The sequence below is a fragment of the Anolis carolinensis genome, chromosome 2 (assembly GCF_035594765.1).
Source record: "Anolis carolinensis isolate JA03-04 chromosome 2, rAnoCar3.1.pri, whole genome shotgun sequence".
Taxonomy (NCBI): Eukaryota; Metazoa; Chordata; class Lepidosauria; order Squamata; family Dactyloidae; genus Anolis; species Anolis carolinensis.
The window spans coordinates 166309864-166325775 of NC_085842.1; the positions used below are offsets into that span (position 1 = coordinate 166309864).

At 43.4% G+C, this 15912-nt stretch overlaps 1 protein-coding gene across 1 annotated transcript in view; it reads left to right on the forward strand.

Moving 5' to 3' along the window:
* Positions 1-15912, forward strand: part of dhh (desert hedgehog signaling molecule) — a 40628-nt gene continuing 24716 nt past the window's right edge. The window contains exon 1 of the mRNA XM_003223232.3: positions 1-782. Coding sequence (XP_003223280.1) covers positions 480-782 — 303 coding nt within the window. The 5' untranslated portion in view covers positions 1-479. The remainder of the gene's footprint in view (positions 783-15912) is intronic.

The window sequence follows — 15912 nt, forward strand, 5'->3', positions numbered from 1 at the left end:
CTCCAGGTGTGGAGACGGGACGGGGATGCGGCGGCGGGGCTTGTCCTCTTCCCGCTTTTCTCTCTTGTCTTAAGATGCTCTCATTCCCTTCCACTCGGCGGTGGTCACCTTTGGAGGGGATGGTCGGCTTGGAGGCAACCCAAGCCCTTGGTGGGGCATGTGGGGCCGCCATGGTCCCTCGTGGGAGGCGGACTCGAAGGCGGAGCGACGGAGGGACCCGAGTGGGCTGCGGTGGGAGGCTGGCCCTGGCCGGAGAAGAGACTCCCTGGGCAAGGAGAGGGTCAAGGCGCCGGGAGAGCGGCGGGTGCCCAGCGGGGCCTGGGAGTTGGCGCCAGGCGGGGAGAGAGGCTCAGTGGGAGAGAGCAGGAGCCATGTGCCCTGGCACCTGCGGCAGAGGGCTCCCCACTCCGCTCTGAAGGGGCCAAGGATGCCCACTCGTCCTCCACTTGGCTCCAGTTGAGGGCTCTGCTTGGTCGGAGATGGCTTTGCCCTGCTTGGCCTGGCTCTGCTTGGCCGGCTGCCTCCTGCTGCCCCTGGCACACAGCTGTGGCCCTGGGAGGGGTCCCCCGGGCAGGAAGCCTCATGGGCGCAAGAACCTGATCCCGCTGCAGTACAAGCAGTTTGTGCCCAGCGTGGCGGAGCAGACCCTGGGGGCCAGCGGGAAGGCCGAGGGCAAGGTGGGCCGACACTCCTCACGCTTCAAGGACCTGGTGCCCAACTACAACCCGGACATCATCTTCAAGGACGAGGAGAACACGGGCGCAGACCGGCTCATGACCGAGGTGGGTGCCACGTCCAGCCTGGGCGCACACACAGGATGCTTTCGCTTGGAACAACACCAGGTTTAACTCAGACTAGGGGTGCATCTGGGCCCCCAGTGGCGCAGCAGATTAAACCACTGAGCTGCTGAACTTGCTGACTGAAAGGTCGGTGGTTTGAATCCAGGGAGTGGGATGAGCTCCTGCTGTTAGCCCCAGCGTCTGCCAACCTAGCAGTTCAAAAACATGCAAACCTGAGTAGATCAATAGGTACCGCTCCGGTGGCGAAGTGTGCTAAAGCACTGAGCTGGAGACTGAAAGGTCCCAGGTTCAAACCCCAGGAGCGGCATGAGCGGCCGCTGTTAGCTCCAGCTCCTGCCAACCTAGCAGTTCAAAAACATGCAAATGTGAGTAGATCAATAGGTACCGCTCCAGTGGCAAAGTGCGTTAAAGCACTGAGCTGGAGACTGAAAAGTCCCAGGTTCAAACCCTGGGAGCGGCATGAGCAGCCGCTGTTAGCTCCAGCTCCTGCCAATCTAGCAGTTCAAAAACATGCAAACGTGAGTAGATCAATAGGTACCACTCCGGTGGCGAAGTGCGTTAAAGCACTGAGACGGAGACTGAAAGGTCCCAGGTTCAAACCCCAGGAGCAGCATGAGCACCCGCTGTTAGCTCCAGCTCCTGCCAACCTAGCAGTTCGAAAACATGCAAATGTGAGTAGATCAATAGGTACCACTCCAGTGGGAAGGCAATGGCGCTCCATGCAGTCATGCCGGTCACATTACCATGGAGGCTATGGACAACGCTGGCTCTTTGGCTTAGAAATGGAGATGAGCACCAACCCCCAGAGTCGGACATGACTAGATTTAATGTCAGGGGGGAGGGAACCTTTACCTTTACCTAATCTTGCTCTATTTTTATCACCTTGGTGGGGAGAGGTGTGAAGTAGGCAACAGTTGTAACCTGTTTACTTTTTAACCATTTAGGTTTATTTGAGGATTTTTTCATAGAATCATGGAATCATAAAATCATAGAATAGTAGAGTTGGAAGAGACCTCATGGGCCATCTATTCCAACCTCCAGCCAAGAAGCAGGAAATCGCATTCAAAGCAACCCCGACAGATGGCCATCCAGCCTCTGCTTAAAAGGCTCCAAAGAAGGAGCCTCCACCACAGTCCGGGGGAGAGAGTTCCACTGCCGAACAGCCCTCACTGTGAGGAAGTTCTTCCTGATGTTCAGGTGGAATCTCCTTTCCTGTAGTTTGAAGCCATTGTTCAGTGTCCTAGTCTGCAGGGCAGCAGAAAACAAGCTTGTTCCCTCCTCCCTATGACTTCCCCTCACATATTTGTATATGGCAATCATGTCTCCTCTCAGCCTTCTCTTCTGCAGGCTAAACATGCCTAGTTCTTTAAGCCGCTCCTCATAGGGCTTGTTCTCCAGACACTTGATCATTTTAGTTGCCCTCCTCTGGACACATTCCAGCTTGTCAACATCTTCCTTCAATTGCGGTGCCCACAATTGGACACAGTATTCCAGGTGTGGTCTGACCAAGGCAGAATAGAGGGGGGGCATGACTTCCCTGGATCTAGACCAGGGGTCCCCAAACTTTTTAAGCAGAGGGTGGTCCACAATCCTTCAGACTGTTGAGGGGCCGAATTATCATTTGAAAAAAAATTCAAACAAATTCCTATGCATACTACACATGTCTTATTTGTAGTGCAACAACAACAACAACGAAAGAATACAATATTTAAAAATGAAAACAATTTTCATCAACATAAACCTATTAGGATTTCAATGGAAAGTGTGGGCCTGCTACTGGCCAATGAGATAGTCAAGTTAATTAGGATTATTGTTGTTGTGTGCCTTCAAGTCATGTCAGACTTTGGCCGAGCCTAAGTCTAAAATTAATTATTTATTTACTGCATTTATTTACTACATTTATATCCCACCCTTCTCACCCCGAAGGGGACTCAGAGCAGCTGTATGTACATACAATATATTATATTATTAGCATAACACAATATTAGCATTATATATTACTATATTGAACTATACCACTATACTATTATATAATATGTAATATACAACATATAATTAATATTATTATATGGTATTACTATTAGTATTATATTGTATAACATAATATTATTATCAATATTATATGTATATACAATATATTATATTATTAAAACTGATATAAAAATATTATATTATAAAACTGAGGGCGGGGGCCAGGTAAATGACCTTGGAGGGCCGCATCCGGCCCCCGGGCCTTAGTTTGGGGACCATTGATCTAGACGCTATTCCCCTATTGATGCAGGCCAGAATCCCGTTGGCTTTCTTAGCAGCTGCATCACATTGCTGGCTCATGTTTAACTTGTTGTCCACGAGGACTCCAAGGTCTTTTTCGCACACACTGCTGTCGAGCCAGGCATCGTTCCTCCATTCTGTATCTTTGATTTCCATTTTTTTCTGCCGAAGTGAAGTATCTTGCATTTGTCCCTGTTGAACTTCATTTTGTTCGTTTCAGTCCATCTCACTAGTCTGTTAAGATCGTTTTGAATTTGTTTTGAATTCAAAGGCCAAAGCCTTTCCTTTTAGCACCACCTTGGCATTCCTTGTATGTCGGGACCTAAATAAGAGCAGAGAAAGTTCTGAGGTTAATGGTGTGGGCTCTGCGCTGTCTTTGGTAGGGAGGAGTTGAAACCATACTGCACTCCTTTACACAAAAGGTGCATCTACACTGTACATTTCAAACAGTTTGACTTTAAGTGCCATGGCTCAATGCTATGGCATCCCAGGATTTCTAATTTGGTGAGCCTCCAACACTCTTTCACAGAGGCTTGTAAAATTACATGACAGTTAAAGTGGTGCCAAATTGCATTCATTCTATAGTTGTGTTCTCAAAGGCTTTCATTGCCTGAATCACTGGCTTGCTGTGAGTTTTCCGGGCTGTATGGCCATGTTCCAGAAGCATTCTCTCCTGACGTTTCACCCACATCTATGGCAGGCATCCTCAGAGGTTGTGAGGTCTGTTGGAAACTAGGCAAGGAAGGTTTATATATCTGTGGAATAATGTCCAGAGTGGGAGAAAGAACTCTTGTCTGCCTGAGGCAAGTGGGAATGTTTCAATTGGCCACTTTGATTAGCATTGAATAGCCTGGCAGCTTCAAAGCCCAACAAAGGATTCCCCAAGGCAGTAAACAGCCAGGCTTTGAAGCTGCCAGGCTATTCAATGCTAACCAACCTGGCCAGTTGCAACACTCACTTCTGCCTCAAGCAGACAAGAGTTCTTTTTCCCACCCTGGATATTCCCCAGTTATATAAACCCCACTTGCCCCGCAAAAGTTTTTAAAACTGCAAAACCTTTGTTTTATTTTGTTTAGTTTTTTTAAAAAACCCATTTTAATTCATTCAAATATATATACATTTGCGAGTGTTTGTTGCATACAATGCAATACTTTCAGCTATTAGTCTTGCATAATTATTTCTCAGGTAATGTATTTTTAAGGGGTCACAGTCTTCTATTTAAATAGTACATATAAAGGTATTATAGGCTCCAAATTAATATCCATTTCCTCCTTATCTACAGTCCTATGGCTTCTCCTATGTACATTTTTAGTTTAATTTTACATTGAGATGTTAGATCATTGGTTGCCATTCATTAACAAAGTTCTCTAAAGGTTCCCCTCTTAAGAGTACAGTTATTCTATCTATTATCAGCAAATCTGTAATGTATTTTCCCATTCTTCTAAGGGAGGTACCTCTGAAGCTTCCAATATCTAGCGTATACTATTTGAGCTGCCATTGTCATGTAAAACAATTTTTTCCGATTTCCTTTGTAGTTCTTCATTGGGCATGTTCAAAAGGTACATTTGTGGTGTTATTTTGAAATTTGTGTTTAATAACTTTTCAAGATATACATGAATCTGTTTCCAGTAGTTGTTTATTTTGTTGCATGACCACCATATGTAGTAAAATGTACCCTTTTCCCCTCACATTTCCAACATTTGTTGGTGTAATTGTACATCTTCGCTAATTTCTCTGGAGAGAGATACCATCGCAGGTGCATTTGTAGATGTTTTCTTTTAGGTTTTGACATGCCGTGTACTTCATTCTGCTATTCCATGTCTTTTCCCATTGGGCCATTTTTATCTCATGGCCGATGTTTTTTATGGGACATCCTTCAGCACATTTTGCTATAGTTTTTCAATTCATATCTTGTGAAGTCTCAACTTATTCAACATAGTTTGTGGTAGCCACTAAAACAAAGTTTCTGGAATATAACAACTACTTTCAAAGTAAGTACTACACAATTAAACAGGAAATAATACTTTCAAACCAGGAACTGAAACTTTTTCAAACTGTGTAACATAGTGTAACCAGAACCCACACATTCAATGTGTACTCCATTATTTTGACCACAGCCTTTCATGCATTCTTGCAATGATGTGCTACTTTTCCCTCAATTTTTTATTTCTCAAGTGCAAAACCAAGTTTTTTAAAGTTTTTTTTAGATGTATGAAGCTAAAAAAATACTAGCTTCTGCATTTCAACAGGGCACTGATCCCTAATATGTCAAATAAGCAGGAGATACTTGTAGACACATTGGAGCTAGTTCAGGGAAAGAGAAGAAGGATGATTACAAGTATGGACAACAAAACATATAAGGGGAGGTTTAAGAGAAGACTCGAAAGGCAACATGATCATACCCTCAAGGCTTGTTACAGAGAGTAGGAAGTAGATCTGTTTTTTCTCCACTGCCCCAGAGAGCAGGACCAGATCTAATGGTTTGAAGTTACCAGAAAGGAGATCCTGAATGAGCATTAGAAGGGAGTTCTTGACAGAGAGAGTGAAACCAGTTTGTCCAGAAAGGTGGTGGGTCTCCTTCTTTGGATATCTTCAGAAAAGAGGCTGCTTTAGCTGGAGACCCTACATTGAGCAGGTGATTGAACTCAATGGTCTACAAGGTTCTTTCCAACTCTATGAATCTGTGATCCAAGACTCTTCTTAAAGCCTATGGAGATATGTCTGCTAAGGGTGTACACACTGGTTATATGTTCATACCTCTTCCCCTTACGATAGTTATGCATCTTCACGTTGACCCCAACATGGTGACACACAGGATTTCTTGGCAGGAATTGTCTGGAGAGTCTGCCATTACTTTCCTCTAAGACAGAGAGTGTGGTTTGTCCAGAATCATCCAACTCAGCGGGGAGTGAAACTTTGGTCTCCCAGAGTCCACATCATGTCAGGAGCTACTTGAGAAACTGCAAGTCGCTTCTGGTGTGAGAGAATTGGCCGTCTGCAAGGACGTTGCCCAGGGGACGCCTGGATGTTTTGAGGTTTTTGCCATCGTTGTGAGAGGCTACTCTCATGTCCCTGCATGGAGCTGGAGCTGATCTAGGGAGCTCATCCGCGCTCTACCCAGGTTGGATTCGAACAGGCAACCTTCAGGTCAGCAACCCAACCTTCAAGTCATCAGTCCTGTTGCCACAAGGGTTTAACCCACTGTACCACCGGTGGCTCCTAGAACTAAGACCACTACACTACACTGGTTGCCACTTTAAATACTGCTTTACCAATTTGTCTTTGGAATATTTGGGGATATAAGTTCCGTCCTTTCAGCATGATCATAGAGACCTCACATTTTGGGAGTCTATGTTTGCATGCCATGCATATATATGGAAGTGAAAGGATGAGGAGGATAGCCATTGAACATGTCATAAGCCACAAAGGACATGATCTGTAATATGTTATCCACATTGAATTCAAGTGGACAGTGGCTTTCTATAAAGGCACAGTGGTGTTCAATCTACCTGAAACATGATCTGGCATTGCTTGTGAAGTGGGAAGGGGTTAAACTGTATGTTGAGAATTCCTGACATAAGGGGCGTTAACATAAAGCACTGTGGGAAATGTAGCCTGTACATGTGGCTTCCAAGCTCCACCTTTTTATGCGGGAGGGGGAAGGAGGCAAAAATTTACCCAAGTGCTAGAAAACTACCAGCAGTTGCAGATATTTGGATTTCCTGCTTCCCCAAACACATCTAGACTCCTGGACACGTTTTCAGCTGAAGTGATGTGATGCCACGTCTGGTGCCCTGCAATGTGCCAGTGCAGCCCATGGAGATGATTGGTCCTCACTTTCCATGCAGTGGCCCATTTCTGCTATAAATCATAACTGAGTCGCTATCATTACACCAGCTTTGTCACACTAAAGCAGGGGTCCCCAAACTAAGGCCTGTGGGCCGGATGCGGCCCTCCAAGGACATTTACCTGGCCCCTGTCCTAAACTTTAGACTTAGGGTTGACCTAAGTCTACCTGGTCTTTGGAGGTCTCTTTGCTTACTTATGGCCTTATGAGATCGTCTAGATGGTCTTTGAAGGTCTCTTTGCTTAGCTACGACCTTATGAGACCATCTAGATGGCTTTTGGAAGTCACTTTCCTTACCTATGATGCTTTGAGACCGTCTAGATGGCCTTTGAGGGTCCCTTTCCTCACCTATTGTTTTATGAGATTTTCTAGATGGCCTTTGGGGACCCCTTTCCTTACCTATGGTCTTATGAAACCATCTAGATGGTCTTTCAGGGTCCCTTTCCTTATCTGTGGTCTTCTGGTGGCCTTATGAGATCATCTAGATGGCCTTTGAGGATCCCTTTCCTTACCTATGGTCTTATGAGACCATCTAGATGGTCTTTGGAGGTCTCTTTGCTTACCTATGGTCTTATGAGATCGTCTAGATCAGGGGTCCCCAAACTAAGGCCCATGGGCTGGATGCGGTCCTCCAAGGTCATTACCTGGCCTCTGTCCTAAACTTTAGACTTAGGGTTGACCTAAGTCTGAAATGACTTGAAGGCACACAACAACAACAATCCTTATTTTGGACTATTTTCATCATGGTCCGGGCCCCCAACACTCTGAGGGACAGTGAATTGGCCCTCCACTTAAAAAGTTTGAGGACCCCTGCACTAGAACATGGATCCACTTTAAATCCAGTTTCTGCCTCCTGCAGAATTCTGGGATTTGTAGTTTAGGGAGGCCCAGGACCTGTCTGCCTGAGCAGTTTAAAGGCCCCTCTGTAAACTACAAACCCCAGAGCCATGCTGTAGTCAGCGTGATGAGATGTTACTTAACAGGAGATGTACATTGAATAATAATAATAATAATAATACTAATAATAATTTTATTTTTATATGCCGCCGCTACCATCTCTCCGCGGGGACTCGGAGCGGCTCACACGGGAACAAGCCTGATCAATCACATTACATCATAAGATCAACAGTTAAAAACAACAAACATCATATTAAAACAAGTTTAACAAAACACAATATAAAATAACATAATTATAAAAGCACAAAATATTAACAATTAAAGTTACATAGGCTGCTGATTATCATTCATTATTAGTTCAACATTCTTTCACCAAGGTGCTGTAGAAACTATTTCTTGGAAACAGCCAACAAAACAATATATGGCAGTTTTACAAAAAATAATTTTATAAACCACCACTAAAACACATGAAATCAATTTTCCAAAATCATTCTAAATTATTTTTTTCTAAATCATCTTGAAATTATTACTGTGTAGATTTTTTTTTTTAAAATTATGCGTTTATGCTTTTAAAGGCATACATGCCAGTCCTTGAAGTACAGCAATTGAAGCAACTTGTGGAAAAGAAAGTAAATTGATGGCTTAAATTTCTGGTTGTTTTTAAAATTATGGTTGTGTGTTTTAAATTGGACACTGCAGATTTCCTTATACAGGAGGCTTTTTTGGCTAAAATACTTTGGACTCGTAATGAACCATAATTAACTTCCTGAGACCAGATCTCCCTTTTGGGTCTGTTGAAGGATACTTTCATGACTTTTTGTTTACACAGTACAACCCCCTTATCCACGTATCCGACAGCCGAGATTTCATTTATCTACATTCCAAAAAATGTGGAACCTTCTAGGAAGTGTTTGTGGGCTTCTCTCAATCCTCCAGTGTGAGTCTGCCCAAGTATAATTATGGAGTTTACTATTATCCACAGTCCTGCCAACCTAGCAGTTCAAAAACATGCAAATGTGAGTAGATCAATAGGTACCACTCCGGCGGGAACGTAACGGCATCCATGAAGTCATGCTGGCCACATGACCTTGGAGATGTCTACGGACAATGCTGGCTCTTCGGCTTAGAAATGCAGATGAGCACTAACCCCCAGAGTCGGTCACGACTGGCCTTAACGTCAGGGGAAAACCTTTACCTTTTTTTACCTATTATCCACAGATAATAATGAATCCCATAATTATATTCGAGAGAAGGATATTAGAGGCAAAGATGAAGTACTTTGGCCACATCATGAGAAGACAGGAAAGCTTGGAGAGGATGTTGATGCTGGGGAAAATGGAAGGAAAAAGGAAGAGAGGCCGATCAAGGGCAAGATGAATGGATGGTATCCTTGAAATGACTGACTTGACTTTGAAGGAACTGGGGCAAACAGGGAGTTCTGGCGTGGGCTGTCACTAAGGTCACAGGAGGTCACTAAGAGTCGGAAGTGACTAAACGAATAAACAACAACATTATCCACAGTGTCAGGTGTCCATGGGGGTCTTGGGATACATAGTGCAGGTTTCTGTTATAGTCCTTCCTGTTTGCTTACAATGGTTGGATGGTGCTGGAGCAAGAAAAAAAACCCTTCCACACCAAGGCCTGCCCCAGCAGAGATGATAAGATCCTGCTTGCTGTATATTAGGGATGCTGTGTGAATTGTTTTGGGGAAAAGGCATCGGAGGAAGGAGGGTAGAGAAGGCCTCCCTTTGGGACAAGGATGTTCCACCTGTGTGGACAGAAAGTTGACTCCACTCCAGTTTCCTGCTGCTGAGTCACAATGTACCATCTGAAGGCCGGGTGGGTGAAGCCTGGTAGCAGACATTTGAACTGTGAATAACTATGGGGGTGTATGGAGAACAAAGAGAAGAATTGCAAGGAGGTTGGCTGGCTCCTCTGGGACATAGAAAAATGCCCTAAATGGAGACAGGAAGCTGGACAGTGTGGGCTTGAAGCTCCTATACAAATATTTCTTAGGGTGACTCCATGAGTACCTTTTGCTTATCCTCAGGGGGTGGCTAATAATATCACTCTGAGCCAGGCAAGGCTATTTCCGCACATCATATTGAATTGAGACTTTGGTTTCAATTTGTGTATGTTTGTTGTATCCTCAGTAGCGTGCCAAAAATAGTTTTCTTTCCAGGTGTGTCAGTCATTCGGTGTTCTTCAGTGCACTTTCTGTATTTCTATGGCTCCATGAAATTTGGATCACGGAGGTTGCTCAGTACTTGCCCCTGGCCCTGCTTTATGTCATTGTGCTGCTGTCATCATCCCTTTCTGATTTAATGACTTCTGTGGTCAGGATCTACAACAGTACCACACTAGTCCCTTTTTGATTTGGGTACATTTTCAAGTAAATTATAATGGTGGTTCTCAGCTGTTGGTCCTCCAGGTGTTTTGGACTTCAGCTCCCACAATTCCTAACAGCCGGTAAACTGGCTGGGATTTCTGGGAGTTGAAGTCCAAAACACCTGGAGGACCAAACATTGAGAACCAATAATATAAAGACGCTTAATCAGATGTCTTCCCTTGCATGAGTCTTTGCGAAACAAAAATCAAATATGTAATTTGAATAATCTCTAGTCCAGTGGTTCTCAACCTGTGGGTCCCCAGATGTTTTGGCCTTCAACTCCCAGCATTCCAAACAGCTGATAAACTGGCTGGGATTTCTGGGATTTCTAGGTCAAAACACCTACCCTGTTTCTCCTAAAATAAGACATCTCCAGAAAATAAGACCTAGTAGAAGTTTTGCTGAATTGCTAAATATAAGGCCTCCCCCGAAATTAAGGCCTAGCAAAGTTTTTGTTTGGAAGCATGCCTGCTGAACAGAACACCAGAGCATGCAGGATCGGTAAATGTACGTACCATAAAGTGTTGTACATGGAAATATTAGTAGTAACAAGAAATTCTTGATAGGATTCACAGTTTGTCTAGTTATGCTGGTTTATGATGACAACTCTTGTACAGTATATAATAAATGTTCATTTTTTGTTCAACAATAAATGTGAATTCTTCTTCATGGAAAAATAAGACATCCCCTGAAAATAAGACCTAGAGCATCTTTGGGAGCAAAAATTAATATAAGACACTGTCTTATTTTCGGGAAACATAGTAGGGATCCACAGGTTGAGAACCACTGCTATAGTCCAGCTTGTGTTCAGCCAGTTTCCTCTGGGATTTGTGGATTTTTCTCTACACTGTTTTCCACATGGTTCGATCAGGTCTTTATATGTAACTTTGTGGTTTAATTTGGGTTTATATAATTGTTAAATCTGTTTCCCATTGCGTTAAAGTTGCCTCAGTTATCACAAGTGTCTAAATGACACTATATTGACACCACAGTCTATGCATACTTCCTGAGAAAAAAATCCCATTAAGTCTTATGTAGCATAATCCTTGATAAATATGTATTAAGTTGTACTCAGTAACACTGGGATCACCTAGTGCAGTGGTTCTCAACCTGTGGGTCCCCAGGTGTTTTGGCCTACAACTCCCAGAAATCCCAGCCAGTTTACCAGCTGTTAGGATTTTTGGGAGTTGAAGGCCAAAACATCTGGGGACCCACAGATTGAGAACTACTGCCCTAGTGGGTTTCCATGGTCCATAAGGGTTCAATTTCTGGTCTCCATTGTCGAATTCTCCAACCATTATATCAAGCTGGCTCTTGAAGAGCAGCCAGAAAATATTAGAGAAGGAGAAGAAGCAAATTGTTAATCTTTGTTTTAGGCAGTCTAGAAGTCTGAAAAACATAGTTAATGTGGTTCTCAACCTGTGGGTCCCCAGGTGTTTTGGCCTACAACTCCCAGAAATCCCAGCCAGTTTACCAGCTGTTAAGGATTTCTGGGAGTTGAAGGCCAAAACATTTGGGAACCCACAGGTTGAGAACCACTGATCTATTGTGTCTCTTCTCTTTTAAAAAGACCTTAAGAAACAGACACACCTTTTCCTCTTATCCTCTGTCCATGTTCTCTACTTGCTTCTATCTGCTTCGACATTCTGATAATGTGAATTGTTTTCAAGACCTCTTCACACCGCTATTTGTATTGTTTACATTTGTTTTTTCCAATTTTTAACCATGACATCATATTTAAACACATAGATTTAGAATAGTCATAGTTATTGGTTTCAGATTCATTTTTGATGCTTTATGGCATTCCACAATCTATATGGAGTGGGGCAGTAGCTGCAGTCAGTATTATTTGTGGTCTCTAGGACTTCACCAAAAATGGGACTAACCCCAAGCTTAGCCTGTCTTCAAACCAAAGCACAATTCAAAGGGGCTGATGAAAAAATATATAACAAAACCGTAAATGACCAAAAACTGACATTTATTGAAGCTTTTAGGTTACGTTATCCCACAATAATGTATTGAAGGCAACCACGTGACAAAAATGTAACCAGTCTCTGGATACATGAATAGATTTTTTTCACTGAAACAGATTATGACCAAGTCCAAATACTGTGATTCTTTGTTAGTTCTACTGCATTCCTTCAGCCAGAAATGTGGCAGAGTTTGATCCATGCCTATATCCAAATCCTCTGAAGCATGTGTCACCGAGCCAATGGTGAGACGGCTATTCCCAAGCTTTTATATGACCATAATCCTCCATCAGTTTAAAGAACTACCTTATATTCTCATGTATAAATCATGCATTAAGTAGGGGAGCAGATTTTGGGGCCAAAATGATTGATTTTGATATGACCTGTGGATAAGTCAAAGGTCATTCTGCAAAGACGGGAAGGTACCCATGCTTCCTTAGGACCAGCTGTACTCAGCCGCCACCACCATTTCCCTGACCTGACAATTCAGAAAGGCCAGTACCAGTGCCATGGTGGAGAGTCGAGAGAGACCCCATGCCTCCAGATGATCTCTCTCAGCAGTCTCGTGTAAATATTAAAAAGCACTAGGGATAGAATGGCTACTTGTGGAACACCACATAACATCCCTTTTTAGAAGTAGGTATCCCCAAACACCACCTGAGAGATATAACCGGAACTGTAACACAGTGCCTCTGATTCCCAAAGCTCCTGTAAGGCGTTCCAGAAGGAAACCATAGTCGATGGTATCAAAAGTCACTGAGAGATCTTGAAGCACAAACAGGGACACACACACCCTTGTCAGCATTAAGACAGAGATCATTCACTAAGGCGACCATAGCAGTTAACTCCATATCTTGCTCTGAAGCTGGTTAGAAATGGGTCAAGGAAGTGTGTGTCATCCAAGACTGCCTGGAGATAGAGGTCAATAGCCTTCTCAATTAATTTGCCCAAAAAAGGGACGTTAGACACTGGTCTGTAGTTATTAAGGTCCAGGGGATCCAGGGAAGACTTTTTAGCACTGGTCTCACTATAATTTTTAAAAAGTTCAAAATTCCCTTCCCTGACAGATGCATTGATAACTTGTTGTGTTTGAAATCAAATTGCATCTCTTTCCTGGATGAGCAGCCAAGAGGGGCAGGGATCAAGAAAGCAGGTTGTGCTCCTTAGTTGCCCCAGCTGCTTTTCCACATCAACAGTACTCACCAATTGAAACTGATCCAGTGTAATTTCACTCACAAGAGTTGATTGACACCTTGTTATCAACTTCTGCCGCAATGAAGCATCCAAGTCGGGTCTTCGAGGAGAGATTTTATCTGCAAGATGATCATTAAAGCATTGCAGTGAGCTACTGAAGGTTCTAGCAAAGCGTTCCTAGAGGTCCTTGAGATAAACATGGTTAGGTGCCCAAGCTTTTGATGAGTAAATGACAAAGTTGACATGGCCTGATTTAAGGATGAAGCATGAGGATCTCGGATGAATGGAATTAATTATATATACGTTTTTAAGGTTTTTATAATGTGTTTTAACAATGTTATTAGCCCCCAGATGGCGTAGTGGACTAAGTGACTTGAAAGCTGCCAGGTTCGAATCCCACCTGGGGAGAGTGTGGATGAGCTCCCTCTATCAGCTCCAGCTCCATGCAGGGACATGAGAGAAGCCTCCCACAAGGATGGTAAAAATATCAAAACATCCGGGCGTCCCCTGGGCAACGTCCTTGCAGACGGCCAATTCTCTCACACCAGAAGCAACTCTGGTTGCTCCTGATACGGAAAAAAAAAACAATGTTATTAATAGATCTGTTTATATTGTTTTGTTTTTATGATTGCATTTTGGGCATTAAATTTTGCCAATTTTTGTAAGCCGCCCTGAGTCCCCTCGGGTGAGAAGGGCGGGGTATAAATGTTGTAAATAAATAAATAAATAAATAAATAAATAAACCTCTCACCATTCTGAACAGTTCAGCTGAACATGAATCCTCAGATACAAGATGCACAGAGAAGAAAGCTTTCTTCACTGCGTGTATTGCCATCTTATAGACGCAAGGACATCCTCTGTATTGTGTCCTGTCACTTAGAAGTCAGGTTTTCCACCATCTGCACTCTAGTTGTGGTCTTTCCCATTTAATTTTCCTGAGAGTCTCTGTATACAAGGAAGCCTGGTTAGTAATGGGTCAGAGAGGATGTTTGGGAGCAATCATGTTAACTGATATTCATACAACACTGATTTTGAATTATGGAGTAAATGCTTATTGCATTCCCATGAATTTCCCAAAGACTAAGGCCAATACCATATCCTCAGACAGCTACCATGTTTCCCCGAAAATAAGACAGTGTCTTATATTAATTTTTCCTCCCAAATATGCACTAGGTCTTATTTTCTGGGGATGTCTTATTTTAGGGGAAACAGGGTAGGACTGCACAGCCGGGGGTGATATTGCTTGAATAACCTTGATGTTGCATTTAGCATACAAGCTTAAAAAGAAATATACCAGTATTTGTCCCTTCCTTTGAGGTAGGCCGGACCCTCCAGCTGTTTTGGCCTCCAACTCCCAGAAGCCCTAGCCAGATTGATCAATGGTCTAGAATTCTGGGAGTTGGAAGCCCAAACAGCTGGAAGGCTGCAATTTGAGGATTCCCGCAATAGGCCATGGCAATTAGTTCTTTAAAGAACTAATCCTTAAATTCCTGTAATATGTTCCTTTCCCCACCCTTTGTTAATTTGGGGAAGCCCATCAAATCCCATTTGGTTATCTGGTTGGGGAAAGCTTCAGATTTTTCCATCATGGGGGCAATGAATGGGTATGTGTGGGAGGGGAGTGGTGATTATTCTAATAGGTTTTCCAGCAAACCTCTAAACTTCACACTTGCCCATAAGATGTAGTCAGCACAGATGGAGAGATCTAGTGTGTACAATGCCCACCCGCCACCCCCATCAGCAACTGCTGGATGGGTGCGGAAGGACCCCCAGTGGGAGTTGTGGGGGGAAACTGGTCAGCCCAGTAAGGTCCCATCTATGACACGTCCTACGGTGCCCTTTTCCCCTTGCACTGACACCAGCCCAGGGAGTGTTGAGCTGCTGAAAGAGCCCTTTGTGGCAAAGTTGATGATTTTGCTGTTACTCCCCGAGGAGTTTGAATTCTCCTTGAGTTAAGTAATTCTGGGCTTGGAAAACAGCTATTGTCCTTTGGCCCAGGAGCTGATGGGAAGTATCTCAAATTCCTCTTCGGGCGTCTAGTATGTTCTTTTCCATTATAGATAACACTAGATGTTCCCTTTTACTTAAATTCCTCCTCACTATATCTACTCACTTCTTCGCTCTTTGCAAGAGGTGAGATCGTACTGTGTATCTAGATGTATTTTGGGATGAGGGTGAGGTTTTTCATTGCTTAATGATGCAGACAGATTGGTCTACAACGGTGGTTCTCAACCTTCCTAATGCCGCGACCCCTTAATACAGTTCCTCATGTTGTGGTGACCCTCAACCATAAAATTATTTTCGTTGCTACTTCATAGCTGTACCTTTGCTACTGTTATGAATTGTAATGTAAATATCTGATATGCAGGATGTATTTTCATTCACTGGACCAAATTTGGCACAAATATCCAATAAACCCAAATTTGAATACTGATGGTGTATGTTATCGTTTATTCATGTATTGTATATTGTTACTAGCTGTGCCCGGCCACGCGTTGCTGTGGCGAAGTCTGGTGGTATGGGAAATAAAGTATTGAGGAATTG